General features: G+C 49.6%; 1 protein-coding gene and 1 non-coding gene across 5 annotated transcripts in view; one reads left to right on the forward strand and one right to left on the reverse strand.

Moving 5' to 3' along the window:
- The window catches only part of SH3BP5 (SH3 domain binding protein 5), an 80,382-nt gene that overhangs the window by 44,303 nt on the left and 18,631 nt on the right, over positions 1–17,448 (reverse strand). For all 4 annotated transcript variants that reach the window (XR_010410639.1, XR_010410635.1, XM_064588191.1 and 1 more), the window contains exon 3: positions 9,173–9,301. Coding sequence is in view for 2 of the 4 variants with exons in the window: in XM_064588191.1 (XP_064444261.1) it covers positions 9,173–9,301 (129 nt within the window). In the remaining 2 variants the exon portion in view is untranslated. The remainder of the gene's footprint in view (positions 1–9,172; positions 9,302–17,448) is intronic.
- Positions 16,163–16,299, forward strand: LOC123835044 (small nucleolar RNA SNORA70). The gene has a single exon (XR_006788603.1). It is a non-coding gene; the product is annotated as a small nucleolar RNA SNORA70 (small nucleolar RNA).

Raw genomic sequence — 17,448 nt, forward strand, 5'->3', positions numbered from 1 at the left:
GGCAGAAAAGGCAGGGGAACAACTGCCCAGACGAGCTCAACTTCTTCCTTTGAGCCCTCCATGTCTGTTATTGCTCCAACCTGCCCCCTAAGCTGCGTCAGTGTGCCGTTCAGGCTTTCCGGGAGTCACGAAATGCCCTGGGAGGGCCAAGCACTGGGCGGCAGCCAGAACCAGAACCAGGCAGACGCGTGGGTTCAAATCTCCGCTCCTCTCCTCACCAGGTGGGTGATCTGGGGTGCCGCTTCCCCTCCCCGAGCCTCACTCAGTACCCCCTCCGTCTGACCACGACGGTAATGCCACCTTCAAGTCTGCTGAGCGGACACAGAGAACATACATAAGGGACCTACGACTCCACAGACCTGGGGACCTAGTAGATCCTCGATACGAAAGGACACAGAGGGCCCCCTGAATAACTCAACTTCTCTACCTCACCTTCCAGCCCTGCGTAACTTAAAAAAGTCCCTCCCTCCTACACGTGAAGCATTTAGAAAAGTGCCTGGTATACAAAGACTGCTCCAATTCCTCTCCTCTCCCTCTTTCCCTCCAGCCTGAACCTCTGACTCCATTCTCTCCATACACGCGCTCCCATATTGACTCCACACCTCCATATTGACTCCCAGCTCCCCACCTCCAACCGCCCCGTGTCCTCGCCTGTGACATTCCTACTACCGTGCCCCATCACAGCTGTAACACTCAGGAGGGTGAGCTCACCGCCTTCTCCCAAAGCTGGGTCCCCACTGTCCGCTTCCTACTGGCACTCAAGCCATTCAGGTCAAAACCCTGGAGTTCCCTGTGACTCATTCTTGACCGCTGGTTAACCACTAAGTCTGTTAAAGCTTCCCTTCACATCCTCTCAGATTAAGCCACGACACCAGAAGGGTTTATGCAAAGGCCCAAGTAATGGTCTTTGGGCTCCAAGACCAGTTTCCTCATCTGTACTATAGGGACAAACAGGAAAGATAAATGACAACCCCCCCACCCCCACCCCCACCACAGTACACATGGTGCCTAACACAGAGTTAGATCGCAAAAGATGGTGCAGCCATTAATGTAAGACAACATTGAGTATGTCTAATTTACCATCTCAAACAACGTAACTCCGCACACGTAAGAGCCCACGGTGGCTTCTCTGCAGCTTCTCAACCCAGCCTGGAGGTACTCCCTCAGTTGGCCGCCATCCTTCCCCATCTGGGCCTTCAGCTCCCATAGGCTCCCTTTCCAGAGCCCTTGAGCTGACACACTTACCCCAGGTTAGGCCCACACGGGCTTCTCTCCCTCAGATCTCGGCTCTTTCGTCATTCCTACCCAGACTCTCTCTTGCACTTTGGGGCTCCAGTGTGCCTTTCTGCCCAGACTTCCCCCACACTCCCACTCCCTAGAGTGACCTCACCCCACTGGCTTCTTCGACACGATATCTACACCTGGGCCATGGGGTTCAGTTCTCTACCAAATGAGCCTCTCCCTTGAGTGAGTACAAATGGTCCCCAGTATTCACGGATTCCACATTTGCAAATTTGCCTACTCGCTAAAACTTATTTGTAACCCCAAAATCAATATTTACAGCACTTGCAGGGTCTGGATGCACACAGGGTAGCAAAAACAGTTCGGTCACTCCACACGCACCTTCCCGGCTGCAGCCTAACAAGGAAGGCAACACTCGGCCTTCTTGTTGCGGCTCTCACGCTGTAAACAACTGTCCACCCCTGTCTACTCAGTGCCACATTTCTCACATTTTTGTGCTTTTTGTCGGATTCAGCTGTTTAAATTGGCCCCCAAGCCTAGTGCTGAAGTGCTGGCTAGTGTTCCTAAGTGCAAGAAGGCTACGATGTAGATGCCTTATGGAAAAAATATGTGTTTTACATACGCGTCATTCAGGCATGAGTCATGGTGCTGTTGGCCATGAGTTTAATGTTAATGAATCAACAATACAGTACATCCAGAAAAAGGAAGAGGAAATTTGCAGATCCCCACAAGAAGTTGCTCCAGTTAAGTGTTAAAGTCAAGTCTATAGTGCATGAGGAAGCTACAGAAAAGTGGCTAATCTGTGGACCCCATTTGGTATCAAAGCATGGGAGATCATGACCAATTAAAAAAACATAGTGGGCAACACTGCGTGATGCTAAAAGCCAAGTAAATTTACGATCATGTCACCCAGGGTCAGGAAAATGTTCAAACCTCCTTGGCTAGTGTTTTATTATAAGGAAGTACTGTATATAATTAGTTACTTGTAAGAAATATATATTAAATAAGGTGTCTTTGTATTTTTTCTTTGTATTTTTTTTTAAGATTTATTTGAGAGAGACAACATGCACACAGTGGGGCGAGAGAGAGAGAGTCTGAAGCAGGCTCCACGCTGGGAATGGAGCCTGACACAGGGCTTGATCTCACGACCCTGGGATCACGACCTGAGCTGAAATCAAGAATATGTCGCTTGGGGTGACTGGGTGGCTCAGATGGTTAAGTGTCTGCCTTCGGCTCAGGTCATGATCCCATGGGATCGAGTCCCGCATCGGGCTCCCTGCTCAGTGGGGAACCTGCTTCTCCCTCTCCCTCTGCCTGCTGCTCCCCCTGCTTGTACTCGCTCTCTAATAAAAAATAAAAAATCTTGAAAAAAAAAAAAAAGACTGTCGCTTAACCGACTGAGCCACCCAGGTGCCCCTAAATAAGATGTCTTTAAAGACATACATGAAAGAAGGTTATGTATGGATCAGTTGATGAAAATGTGACCAGAGGCTCTCAGGACCCTGACCCTCTATTTCCCCTAGGAGCAATGCCTCAATAAGATGCCTCTCTAATTCAGCATTGGTAGTGACTTTGGAAAACCTGACTATTGTGAATAATGACCAGGGACTGTAATAACCTATGCCTTAAAATCACCTTGCTTATATGTATTGACGGGGCTCCTGGAGGATACGGACATTTTATGCTCCACAGTGGCCAGCACACAAAGGGGAGATGCTGAGAAAATACTTCGAGAAACCCTTTTACTCGCCAATCCACTAGCCCACTGTAATCCATAGTCTCACTCTAGTTCTCAAATGGGTGGGGAACTCACACTTTAAGTCAGACCAAAAGATTCTACTTTTGCCCACAACACCCCACCCTACATACTTTTATGAGACTAAGAGTGGAATGAATACCAGCTCCACAGTTAGGCTCTTTGTTCTGTTCTGTTCCTAAAACAAGGGCCTGACCATCGACAGGAACCCAGTAAATATCTGTTGAGTAAAAGAAAATGATAAATTCAGAGAAAAAAAAATACCCAAACAAGTAAAGAGAGTAATAACCCATCCCTGACATATCCTTGAGTTTATGTCCCCACTTTGTGAAACCCAGCCCTCTCCTTCTCCACTTATGGAGGGCCTTCTGCAAACAAAACCAATGTCTAGAATTTCCCAACAAAGAAAGACTACAATGCTCTGTTCCTCTACGGTTAACATAAGAATGAAAGGGATTATCTGATGCATTTGAGCTGTTTCATTTCATGGAAAACATAACTCTCCATTATTCAAGACCCTCACCACATTGTCTGCCAGGGCTTACAGCACTTGCCATCAGTGAAAAAGTCAGTCAGATACTCCCCCTCATCACTTTTGATCCTCTGGCACACTTTACCCCCACAGGTGACTCAGTAGTTACCTGGGGTCACCCTCCAGTCCTCAAATTCTTGACATTTTACGTATCTCCTCTCAGCCAGCACAGGACTCTCTCTGCCATCCAGCCGTTTCTAGCGTGGTGGTCTTTTGTTAAGGCAGCAGATTCACCACAGAGACACAATATTTGATAGCAAAATACATCTGGAATAACAACTTAGATTCTTTTTCTTTGATCCAAATGCTTTACATGTACTAGTTCAATCCCTGTTAAGTTGCCTACATGGCTACAAGACTTTGCAGGTGCTTTGCGGTGGACTTTTTTTTTCCCCACCTCTTGAGTTTGAACTGACTTTCTCTACCCAACAGGACATTAACCAGTGGGATGTAGGCAGAGGCTTGAAAAGGGCTTGTCCTCTTTATTCCTGGAATCCCCATACCACATGAAGAAGCCCTCACTGGCCTGTTGGATGAGACGCATGTGGTCCAGTCACCTGGGGAAGCCTTAGCTGACCACCCACCAAGTGCCTGACAGATAAAGCCATCGGAGATCAGCCAGCCCCCAGGCAACCCACCAACTGATCACATATGCAGGACATCAGCCAAGCCTGAGATCAGAAAAACTGCCCAGCAAAATCATGAGCTAAATAAGTGTTTTAGGCCACTAAGTTTGGGGTGATTTGTGTCCCAGCAAAAGCTAACATACACGACTCCATTCTACAGATGAAGAAACTGAGGCACAGAGATTCAGTAACCCACCAAAGTCCCACGGTAAGTTGGGATTCAAAGCCAATAGGTCTGGCTCAGAGGTCTGGCTTTGCCAGTTGTCCTACAGCTAAGTCACTCCACAAGCTTTAAATGTCTTCCCACTCGCCTAACTTCCCCCAAAGGAGCTTACGTGTGGGGCACAGACTTACACAAAACAGGTAACCTCCGAACAACCCTCACTGTTTTGCATTTCTGTTGCTCTTCAGGTTTGCAAAGTCTTCTGACACACTGCAACTATGTAAAAACAATGAGCGTTGCCCGTATGTATTCATCAGTGGATGAAGGAACATAATGTGGTGTATCCATACAACAGAATATTACTCAGTCTTAAAAAGGAATGGAATTCTGGGCGCCTGGGTGGCTCAGTTGGTTGAGCGACTGCCTTCGGCTCAGGTCATGATCCTGGAGTCCCGGGATCGAGTCCCGCATCCGGCTCCCTGCTCAGCGGGGAGTCTGCTTCTCCCTCTGACCCTCCTCCCTCTCACGCTCTCTCTCATTCTCTCTCAAATAAATAAAAATAAAAAAAATCTTTAAAAAAAAAAAGGAATGGAATTCTAACACACGCTACAACATGGACGAACCCTGAAGATGTTAGGCAAAGAGAGAGAAGCCAGTCACAGAAGGACAAATCCTGCATGATTCCATTTATATCGGGTACTTATTCATAGGGACAGAAAGTAGAACAATGGTTGCCAAGGGCAGGGGGTTGGAGGGACTGGGGCGTTGGTGTCTAATAAGCACGGAGCTGCAGTTTGGGAAGATGAAAAAGTTCTGGGGATGGATGGTGGTAGGCATGGCCCCACAATATGAATGTACTTAATGCTGCTGGATTACACACTTCCAAATGGCAAAATGTATGTTCTATATAGTTTCCACACCTCTTTAAAAATATGAAGAAAGGGGCGCCTGGGTGGCTCAGTCGTGAAGCGTCTGCCTTCGGCTCAGGTCATGGTCCCAGGGTCCTGGGATCGAGCCCCGCATCGGGCTCCCTGCTCGGCGGGGAGCCTGCTTCTCCCTCCCCCGCTCCCCCTGCTTGTGTTCCCGCTCTCGCTGTGTCTCTCTGTCAAATAAATAAATAAAATCTTAAAAAAAAAAAAAAAAAAGGCAGCAGCCGCATGGGGAGTGGCCGCACTAAAAATGACAGGCCCAGGGTTACTGCTAGACAAGTTAGAGCCCAGGGAGCGAAGCAAGCCAGAAACACTCTCAGCTGTTCAGGCTTTACTGAGTCACACGGCTCCGCCCCCTCGTCAGAACATCCCCGGCCACACACTGAAGGCCACATGGGCTGACAGATACGTCAAAGCAGCCTTACAGACAAGCTGCAGCTCAAGGACAAAAGCCCTCAAATCCATCAAAGCCAGTGTCCTGCCCCCACCCCAGCTGGGCGTCGGGGGGCTGTGTTCTACCTCCTCTCGGCAGAATTTGGGCTGGGTTTTCCCCCTCACAGGACTGGATCTGACCCATTCCTGATCTGACATGACATCGGGAACAATAAAGTTAACGCAAATTTTTGATAAGCAAATAGAATTTCTACTGGCCCAACAATTACAAGCCTTTGTAAACTCTTGCTGGAAAACGAAGCTCTTTAAGTCTCCTTTCCACTGCGACTCTGGATGGATGGACATGGGCATTCAGACAGTAGAAAAACACCACCACAGGATAATCTCTTACACAAAAAAATAAATAAAAATAGGAGATATAAATCAAATACTAACAGAAGACATGGAGACTTCTTTTCTTCATTTATTTTCAAAATTTTCTACAACAAAAAGTTTCTTTAATGGAGCTGAAACCTAAGCTCATGCAGGGTTTCTGCGGTCAAACACACACGTTATCTCACTGAAATCCTAAAGACAACCTCACGAGAGAGCCAAGGCTGCTCCGGTAACCTGACCCCTGTCACATAGACAAAGATGCAGAGGCCCTGGGAACATAGCGCCTCCTGATACACACTAGAAGCAGATGTTTTGAAGGCATCCCTGAGACCATCCCTGCTGTACACAGCCAGAGGGTCCATAAATATAGAAAGGAAGGGGGTGGGGATAAGAGAGAGGAAGAAAACAGGAAGCCCCACTTGGCAGCCCCTTCACCATCAGGAAGGTCAGAGGATGCGTGTGCACAAACAGACTCACCACCTGGCCCGAGCCCAGACAGCCCACCATGTGCGCAGATGAAATATGACAGCCGCAACCAGCCTCAGCCTTTGAGCGTCCTTCCAGTTCCTCGGCTACAGACCAACAAAGTCCCTTGGGGTTGAGGGGTAGGGGTCCCTCTGGGCCTTCCCCGCCCTTCTTCTTCCTGCCCCACCTGCAAGAAGGCAGGGGTTCCTTTAACAATCATCTTGGCCTCTGCTGGCTGACAGTGAGTCAGTCACCCCCAGGGTCTGGGTATAATCTCAAGAGACCTGATGACTCAGTGGCTCACCCACAGAACTCCACAATTGTCGCGATCATTGTCCTCACCAGCCAAGAGAAGGAATGAGAGGAAGGAGCAATGCCATAGGTCGCAGGTGCCCAGCAGCGGGACCCTGCCAGCCCAGCTCCCTCCTACCTCTTTCCCCATCAGAGAGGATTTGGGTACAGAAGAGAGTGGTGTGAAACCTACCCCAGATGTGTCACAGACAACTGGGGACATACCCAGCATGAGATTTAAATGGACCCAACCCAGACAAAGCTGGATTTACCAGCCGTGTTCCTACCCCTCTGCTCACGTGGCCATGTGGCAGGTAAGTTGGGAGTCAAGGGCAATGGAAGAAACGCTCAGAACGCCAAGGGCGGGCCAGGAGGAGCATGGGCTCTGCTATTGCCTGCCAACTCGTCGTTCACGCATCTGTTCAGGCGTTCATCACAGAGCTGCACTACTATAAACAAGTAAACAATAACAAGTCAGCTGGACAGAGTGCTACGGAGAAATGGCAAATCAAGGAACGAGGGATGGGGGTGCTAGAGATGGCGAGTGGCAGTTACGTCAATGGTAGCCCAGGAAGGCCTTGTTGATAAAGTGGCATTGGAACAGAAACCTGAAGACAAAGAAGTGGACCACGCAAGTTCTGGGGTTAAATCAATGACAAGCAGAGAGACCAGGAAGTTCAAAGACTCTGAGGTAGAAGCACATGTGACAGGACTACAGCCAACAGTGGACATCTCCCACCAGCTGGGGCCAGTGACCTAATGGACCAACCTCCAGCATCCCCTGAACAACAAACGCTCCTTTAGCCAGCTCTGTGCCGAAACCCAAGCTCCAGGGACCAGGTGGGCAAATGTCTGCCACAACTCCAAGGGCTTGGTTTAACAGACCACTCTTAATCATCCTGAGGCGCGGGCACGTGGGTGGTTTTAAGGATATTTGTGGGCTCAAGAGAGGCAGAAGGCAACAAATTCAAGCTTTGAAGACTTTCAGAAAAAGAGATTTCATAACCTCCTCAGTATTCATCAGTGCTTACATTAAATTACCAGAAATTTCTTCTCAAACCCTTCATGCTGCAATTGTACATCAAGAATACTTCTACTCTGGGCTACATGGCAGCAGGGTGTGGCGGGGGAATGAGACATCCCCAACTTGGGGTGCACCTGAAAGACTGTGGGACACAGGTACTTTTGAGAGAGAGCACCTCAGGGCTCTGGAGCTCCTGGGGACTGGCCAGCACCTTTTGAGAAGGGCTTCATTCCCTGGAAAGCCAGAGGCCTGGGTGGGGCCCAGAGAAAGGTAGAAAGCGGAGTGGCTGCTCAGAGCTTGCAGGAGACCAAGGAGTAATTGGCACTCTGATGTACAACGCCGTGCAGCTGGCCAGGGAAGGAGACCGGGTTCAGGCAGCTATTCCGTCTAGGAACAAGGCAACAGATCTGGCAGGCTCCAAACAGAAAGCTCAGCTCAGGGTTCAGAGTGCGAAAGCCAAAAACATACCTAGGATCTCGGTAGAACCACCAAAGCCATCAAGGGGATCCCCTGATGAGAAACTGGAGAGGTGCATGGAGGCAGCGCAAAGGGGAAGAATGCCCAACTCCTGGCCTCTGACCCTCAATGGGTCTGATCTGAACATGTTCTTCCATTTCTGGGGCTTCATCTCTCAAGGGTTCACCCTCCCATGATCTCCCCTTCCACACCTCCACCTGCCTGTGCACATGGTAGGTGTCCAAATACCTGTTGCTCACACTTTCTTACCAGCAGAGACCACAGCTTCCATCACATAAACACATACAAGGGACGGAACCCAAACTCTGAAACCCGCCCCCCACCCCGCCTAGGCCTACTTTGGGTGGCAAGTCACACTGAAGAGACACGGGACGGGGAAGCCAGAGTGGACGGAGGTTTGTGAAAGCCCCCAGCCCCGGGGCCTGCTGAGTGTTGGGGGCTCTTTTCCTCCACCCCCCCGCCCCCCATTCATGGGGCCTGGCTATCAGAGGCTGGGAGGGGACGCAAGCACAACACTGCATCACATCAGTGGTGACAAAAGAAGACACACTGTGAAGTCAGAACTAGGTCCCACGCCGCACAAGATGGCCCAGCTGCCGGGGAGTGGATCTGGGCACCAACTCGGCATCCAAGTGGCACCCACTCACGGGGTCATCCAAATGCCAGCACCCACACTCTATTAAGAGCATCAAGAGCTGGAATGGAGCAGCTTGTGGGGGGAGGGGAAAATAAGAGGCTGTCTTCAAATGCAGCTGTTTACAAAGTCACGGTCATTCTGCATCTCCGGGGACTCGCGCTTCTACCCTTCGGCGGGAGGCACAGCCGTCAGAAGGTGCACCCCAGACCCGGTTTGGGGCGGCAGGCAGAGGCAGGGCAGACGGTCTGCGGGGCTACCTTACCTGCCTCGCCACCCTGCGTGCCTCCCAATAGGGCTTCGAGTCCTCCACGGCTTTGCCAATTTTCTTCACCAGTTCGTCCAGTCTCACCGTTGCTTCCACCAGAACAGAGCGGAACTTCTGACGAGCATCCTGCACCAAGGAGAAAACAAGGAAACAGTTCAGGCTTGAGAAGGCATCCAGGAAGATCCACTTTCCCTAACTCAAAAGCACCAAGGAGAGCCTGCACACAAACCTACAGGCCCCGAAATAAATACTTTTACAACACAGTGTCTAGAGCAGCGCTGTCCGAAACGTTCTGAGATACTGGAAACGTTCTACCGCTTGCACTGCCCAGTATGGCAGCCACTGGCCACATTTGGCTACGGAGCACTTACAATTGGCTGAGACCGAGGAAATGGGTTTCTAATTAATTTTAATTAAATATATTTATATTTTAAAAATAAGTGCAGCTAGTGACTACCATATGAAGGTAGACAACTCAGGTTTGGTTTAAATATTTTTTATTTATTTGACAGAGAGAGAGAGAGAGAGCACAAGCAGGGGAGAGGCAGAGGGAGAGGGAGAAGCAGGCTCCCCACTGAGCAGGGAACCCAACGTGGGGCTTGATCCCAGGACCCCAGGATCATGACCTGAGCCGAAGGCAGACGCTTAATCGACTAAGCCACCCAGGTGCCCCTTAGATTTGATTTAAAAGTTCTGTTTGGGGGGGCACCTGGGTGGCTCAGTCGTTAGGCGTCTGCCTTCGGCTCAGGTCATGGTCCCAGGGTCCTGGGATCGAGCCCCGCATCGGGCTCCCTGCTCCAGGGGAAGCCTGCCTCTCCCTCTCCCACTCCCCCTGCTTGTGTTCCCTCTCTCGCTGTGTTTCTCTCTGTCAAATAAATAAATAAAATCTTAAAAAAAGAAAAAAAAGTTTTGTCTGGGTCCTCAGAGGAAGACTTCTAGTCCAGCCACCCCTGGCCACCAGTCCATAATGGTGGCCCCATTCCTTACACTCCCATGGAGTCCTCAACCATATGATGTAGTCTACATTAAACACTGTGTGGAAACTTCCCACGCGCCAGCCCCTGCTGGGCCTCGGGCTTGGTGCCTGTCTCCAAGGCACTTCCAATCTGGTGGGAGAGGCACGCACTATAGCCCATTCCAGAAAAGTCTGTGCCAGGATGAGAATGGTACCAGTGTCGTGGAACCCAGCAGCAGAGAACCTCGCCAGGCCAGGTAAGGTGGGGGGGGGTGGCAAGAGGGAGACTTGTGGGTACCATCTACACAGAAGCCAGAAGTGCGAATGCTCACTTGGGGGAGGGAGAGGAAATACCCAGCCCCGAGTGGAGGAGCCATGTCCAGCAGAGAGGGGTGAGGGAGAGGCATGGGATTTCAAAAAAAAAAAAAAAAAAACCCCGGACGAAACTAGAAGTCTGGAATGTGGAGAATGGCAAGAGATAAGGGTGGCCACCCACGCTGGAGACAGGTAGAGCAACCTAGGCTTCCGATAAGAGTTTGGAAAGGAGGAACCGGCAGGTGGGCCGTTCCAGGCTTAACCACGCTGTGAAAGTCAACAAACCCAGATCCGCGGACTTCACAAGGAGGAAATACAATTAAAAAGGACTTTACAAATACAATAATATAAAAAATAAAAAAGGGGGAGGGCGCCTGAGTGGCTCAGTCGTTAGGCAGCTGCCTTCGGCTCAGGTCATGATCCCAGGGTCCTGGGATGGAGCCTCACATCGGGCTCCCTGCTCCACGGGAAGCTTGCTTCTCCCTCTCCCACTCCCCCTGCTTGTGTTCCCTCTCTTGCTGTCTCTGTCAAACAAACAAACAAATAAAAAGAAGGACTTTAGTCCAATGTCTAGGAAGACCTATTGGAGAGCTGGGTTAGTACTACACAGACCCTATACCCCTTTACTCCTTTTCCCTTTAGCATCTGCGTGACACAGCCACACGTGGGGGGGGGGGGTGGAGGGAGAGGCTCACATTTGAGAGGGGAAATGGATACTCCGAAGAGGAACAACACATAAACACCAGCCGTGGGGCTGCCCCAAGACCAAGCAGCCATCCTGCTGGCAGAACCCATGTGCGCTCCACTGGCTGCAGAGGGCCTGCCTCACAGGGAACTCTCTGAAATCTCTAAACGTCGAATCGTAGGGGCCTCTTGGGCCAATGGGATGGCTCATGGGGGTGAAGGAGGTTCTGCTGACTTCTATTTCATGCCCGTCTATCATATGGCGCCAGGGCTTGCTAGATGGCTTTGGAAACGAGGCCAGCACCCCAGCATATGAGGATACTGCCTTTGCTTTGTGTGGCAGTTTCTCAGCTCCTGAACCCCAGACTGCTTCTGACACTGGCCTTGGTCCTCTCCCCCAGTCCTGTATCGTCATCATCATCATCATCTTCTCTGCCTTCTCGTCTATCTAGCCAGGCCCAAAGTCACCTGCTACAGCTTCTAAGGATGAAGAACACCACTAGGTTTGTCTTCCAGGCGCCGGTGCCTAAGGCAGCCCAGGGACTAGTAAAGCTCCACTGAGCTTCTCCCAGCCTTAACTTCCAATATGTAGGAGGCGGCATGTTGTCTGAAGCCTGGAATTTTATATATATTTTTTATATATTTTATATATATATAAAATATATATATAATAAACCTATAAATACAAATATATATATTTATGTATTTATATATATATAAAATGTAAATAAATATATATATTTCACATGAAAGATATACATATATAAATAGACCCAATCCCATCCAAACCTCTGTGAGGCCCTAATCAGCTAACTTCTTTATTAATCATTTTTATCACCTATTAAATAGCTACTTTACATCTTATAGGGAGGGCGGTCAGAAGGAATAAAGGAGAATGCAAATGTAAAACAACTAATAGTTCCTGGACACCCAGCAGATGCTCGGTAAATGCACACAATCCCCCCCCCCACCATCTGGCATAAAAAGAGACCCACGTCCTATTTAAAAAAACACCAAGGAGGTCTCTCTGAGGCAGGTGCGGCTGACATGATAGAAGGAGCAACCTGGGGGCGCCTGGGTGGCTCAGTTGGTTAAGCGACTGCCTTCGGCTCAGGTCATGATCCTGGAGTCCCGGGATCGAGTCCCGCATCGGGCTCCCTGCTCGGCGGGGAGCCTGCTTCTCCCTGACCCTCCCCCCTCTCACGTGCTCTCTCTCTCATTCTCTCTCTCAGATAAATAAAATCTTAAAAAAAAAAAAAAAAAAAAGGAAGGAGCAACCTGTTATACCGTGTGGGCAGATGCTTTGCAAATGCGCCACATGCACGACTGAATTCTCAAAGTCCCCACCATGGGCGGCAGCACCAGTGCTAAGCCCGTCCAGACCAGTGAGAAAACGGAGGGCCCAATCGGTCGGCGTGTGAGCCAAGGCAGATCACGTCGTCACTCTGGGCCTCATTCGCAAAATGAGAATTGGGCCCCAAACCAGCAGCCTGTGGGCCAGTAGGCTTAGTGCCTTTGGTCTGTACCGTGTACTAAATGCCAGGAAAACCCATTAAAAAAAAAAAAAAAAAAAGTGGACTCTCAAAACTTCTCATAAGGGAAAAGAATCTGATAATCTGGCAACACTGGGCCCCCATTCCTACCTGGCACCCGCCGAGAAGTAGAATATGAGATGCCCCCTCAGAAAGAGATTGCCCCTTCCAGGCCCCAACACCCCCCCCCATGCCTGAATCACACCCGGCCTGCATCTCTTATTTAGGTGCCCAGCCCAGCCCCTGGAGACTTAATTTGCCAAAGAGCTATTCTGGGCTCTGGTGACTAGAACCCACCCAAGTCTGCCTGTGTGAGGGAGAGGGACGTAGAGCGCAGATGGCGACTTATTACGTGGCAGGCACTATTAGAAATGCTTTAATTCCATCAATTTGTGCAGTCGCTAACAACCTTAGCAGGCAGGTGCTACTGCTGTTATTTGCATTTTACAAAGAGGAAAACTGAGGCACAGAGGTCGCCTGCCTGAGGCCACCGAGCTGGGACATGGCAGAGCCAAGATTTAAACTCAAGCCGTAAATAAATAATGTCACGTGAGAAATACTAAGACCTCAGTATACACACGGTGCAACAGACCTACAACTGGGAAGGCCACGCCAAGTGTCATCCAAGCCAGGCCGCTAAGAGAGGGGATTTGGGCACTTCCCCAGACAGAGCGGCAGCGGCATTAGCCGCGGAGGGAGGAGCGTGTGAGCAAAGACCCGCAGGCCAGCGGGCAGGTGGGGGTTGGAACAAGAAGGGGCGCGTGTGCGGAGTTACGGCATCGGAACTTTATCCCATGCACCGTGGGGAGACATGGTGGATTGATTGATTTCTACGTTAGTCTCAGTTGACCTCCCATGCCCCCGTCAGAAATGCCCGAAGAACGCGTTCTACCACAAAAAGGAAGGTGATGGTAGTTCACTGGAAGGCTCCGCTGTGAAGCACGTCCATGACGGCGGTCACGTGACCACTGAATACCGACTGCATCATAGTTCTGTTGGGAGGAAAGGAAGTGTTTGGAAACGGGGTGCCTGGGGGACCAGGGGGAGGAAAGAGATTAAAATCCCATCTTCCAAGTGGGATGCTGGCAGATGGTAACAAACTGACAAATCAACAAGCAGCCACACAAAGCCCACTGTTTAGAGTCATAGAAGTTACTACCTAGCCAGCTAAAATACATTAAACTGATTAGACTGCCTTTATTTTTTTTTTTATTTTTTTTTTAAAGATTTTATTTATTTATTTGAGAGAGAGAATGAGAGACAGCACAAGAGGGAAGAGGGTCAGAGGGAGAAGCAGACCCCCCGCCGAGCAGGGAGCCCGATGCGGGACTCGATCCCGGGACTCCAGGATCATGACCTGAGCCGGAGGCAGTCGCCCAACCGACTGAGCCACCCAGGCGCCCTAGACTGCCTTTAAAGGAGGAAAAAAACGGGAGTGGGGTAGGAGGACGGGTCACTAACGCAGGGGTTTTTTTTGGTTATTTTGTTTTTCCCTTTTTAAAAATTGTGGTAAAATACCATGGTGAATTTTTAAGCAGAGGCATGACCGGATCAGATCTGGGTTTTACCCAAGAGTGAACAGGGCTCCTGAGGTGATTCTGGCGGGCAGATTCAGGGACCACCAGCCTGGGTAAGTGTCTGGCCACCAAAGGGTATCGCACCCAAGAGACTGGATTTGACACCAGCGTTTCCCTCTATCAATGAGGCTGTGTTGGCGGGGACGGTGACGCGCGACTGGCTCACGTCCAACCCCCAACAAGCCTATTCATCCAAGACGCATTAAAAGCTGAACACAAAGCCAGCCTTCTCCTCGAGAAGATAAAGCAGACCCAGTTTTACCATTCCACACAATCACAGCCATTTGAGTAACCACTCTCCACAAATACTGGAGCGTGCGAGTCCACAAACCAAAATCTCTCCCGCCTGCCCAAGGTTAACAGCCCTGATTCTCTTGGGCCTCACCCAGGGCCCAGAAGTGGTCATGTGACCCAGGCCTGGCCAATCAGATTCGGATACTCCTAGCCTCGGTGACTGTGGAGGGCGGGCATGTGACCCATCAGAACCAATGAGACTTCATCCTGGGACTTTTCTGAAACTGTTAGAGGAACTGTTTCCTCTTGAGATGGCGCGAGAATGGAAGGAAAGCGTGGAGCAGATGGCAGCCATCTTGGCACCGTGAGAGAAGAGCCTGAGAGTAGGAAGTCCCAGCAACACTTGGAGCTTCTGGACCCAGCAATGCTGCACAGTCTAACCCTATACTCCGCCTTCCCCAGAGCCAAAACGGTGCACACACACCCCCAGCTGTCACCACTGTTTTATATTTTGCTCAAGCTAGTTGAAAATAGATTTCTGTCGGGGCACCTGGCTGGCTCAGTCGTTAAGCGTCTGCCTTTGGCTCAGGTCATGGTCCCAGGGTCCTGGGATCGAGCCCCGCATCGGGCTCCCTGCTCAGCGGGAAGCCTGCTTCTCCCTCTCCTACTCCCCCTGCTTGTGTTCCCTCTCTTGCTGTGTCTCTGTCAAATAAATAAATACAATCTTTAAAAAAAGAAAATAGATTTGTCATTTGCAATTGCATGAAGCCTTTAAAAAAAAAAAATGAGAAAGATGCTTTAAGGTAGTCATATCAGTGTAGACAGGGAGGGGAGCGTCAATCTATAGTCCATACCACAGCAAAGCACTGTAATATGGTCAACTGCCGAAGGTTCTTTCCCCTGACAACAAAGCCATGCTTATATGGAGCATAATCTCGAACTTTAATTCAACCTAACCTGTATAAAGTATTTCTTTAAATCCATCATAATGCCAGTTGGCCACATCTTTAAAGACCGCTTGCCACAACTGAATTTGTGCTTTTTGCCTTAGTTCCTACTTCAAGGAGGATCACTGACCATGATTGTCCGATCACCTACAATTACAGAAAAATGTGTTTCCCAAGACCAGAGGGGAGGGTTGCTTCCAGGAACGTCCGGGGAGGAGAGAGAGCTGTTTTCCCCACAGTAAATGACCCATGCACTTTCGTATAAACTACTCTCCTGAGAAGGAGCAGATCTTTCACTGGTCAAGAAAAACAAGTCATTTACTATCTGGGGCTGTTGACCAGCTGATTTTTTAGACCAGCAGGTGAAGAAGTTCTAAAAGAGTTCCCTCTGCTTGGATCCCTCAGCTCTTCAAATCTGAAAACCGTGTCACTTCTGTTAGGTGACTCAGACTGAGGGCAATTTTTTCAAGCCAAGAACTGCTGTGGGTGGCAGAGAGCCCTGTCTGAATGTGTCAGTGTGTCAGAAATACACCCAGGGTCAGGTCAGCACTCGGGCTAAAGCAAACCGGCCCGCGCCAGCCTGCCTTGGAAACAGCGTGCCTGGTGTCTCCACAGTGGGGACGAGTCTCTATTCTCTGGCCAGTCCACTGATCTAGGCTTCAGTTAGCTCGCCTGTAAGCTGAGAATGACGGCCTGACCCCTTCACAAAGGTGCCTCTAGAACCAAGTAAGCTGAAGACGGGGCATCAGTTTTTTAAAATAACTGTCTTTTTCTTTCCCTGCGGGGACCCAGTGTGCAAGGGCTCCTTGCAGTAGCCTCCTTGGTAGTGTATGCAGCCTGGTGGCTGTATGGGTTGCCCTACGGGACCTTGGAGACAACCCCTCTCAGTGGACAGTCACGTCTAACCTCATGCTATCTCCAACCTAGGCTCCAGACAGGGATGCGAGGTGCCCTTGGAAAGCCCCAGGGCACATCGGCCAAGTCAGGTCCCTCTGTGCCAAGCCACAGAACAAGGAGCATGTGATCAAGACCCTACGCAGGGCCAAGTTCCCTGGCCACCAGAAGATCCACATTTCCAAGAAGTTGGGCTTTACTAAGTATAATGTGGATGAATTTGAAGACATGGTGGCTGAAAAGTGACTCATCCCACATGGCTGTGGGGTCAAATACATCCCTAATCGTGGCCCCTTGGACAAATGGCAGGCTCTGCTCTCATGAGAACCTCCGTACTGCCCCCTCCCTGTTCACGCTCACCAATAAATCCTACTTCCTATCAAAAAAACAAACAAAAAAAACCCCTGTCCTACAAATTAAAGATGCTGCCATACTTCAAAAGATCCTTAGTAATGCCATTTATAAATACACCGCTGCTTCAGAAAGATTTCACAGGCATTAACTAAGCCACACAATGACCCTGTAAGACGGGCTTAGCAAGAATGACGGTCCCCAGTCTGCAGGTATCTCAGGCCACAAGCCAGTGCGTGTCAGACTTCAGACAAAAGCACACACCTTCAGTCTTTTCGTCAAATGTGGTTCGCTTCACCTGTGGTTCCCAAAGTGCAGTCCAGGGCACCGTGGGGGGGTCCCTGAGCCTTTACTGGGAGTCTGCAAGGTCAAAACCATGTTCATTATCACGTTGGACTTATTTGCCTTTTCACCTTCATTCTCTCATGAGTGTTCAGTGGAGGTCTCCAGAGACCACTTGGTATGTGCCATTGCAAGAGATGGAACGCAGAAGCAGAGAACTCAGCTCTTCTATTAAGCCAGACTTGCAAGAGACTTGTTAAAAAAAAAAACAAAAAACACACTATTAAATGATTACATTCCTTTTATGAATTTTTTGGTTTGGGAAAATAGTTGTTGCTGATCAAATAGGTGTCAACATGTAATAGGTTTATTATTTTTTAATGAACTAATACAGGTTTTTAAAGGACTATCAAACAAGTTTTTACCTTTTCTAACACAGCACATCTTATAGGTATTACCCACAAATCCAGAGCTCTCTGGGGTCCTCAATGATTGGATTACA

Source organism: Mirounga angustirostris, unplaced genomic scaffold (assembly GCF_029215605.1).
Source record: "Mirounga angustirostris isolate CCGP_5_RB_7025 unplaced genomic scaffold, mMirAng1.0.hap1 SCAF_1, whole genome shotgun sequence".
Lineage (NCBI taxonomy): Eukaryota > Metazoa > Chordata > Mammalia > Carnivora > Phocidae > Mirounga > Mirounga angustirostris.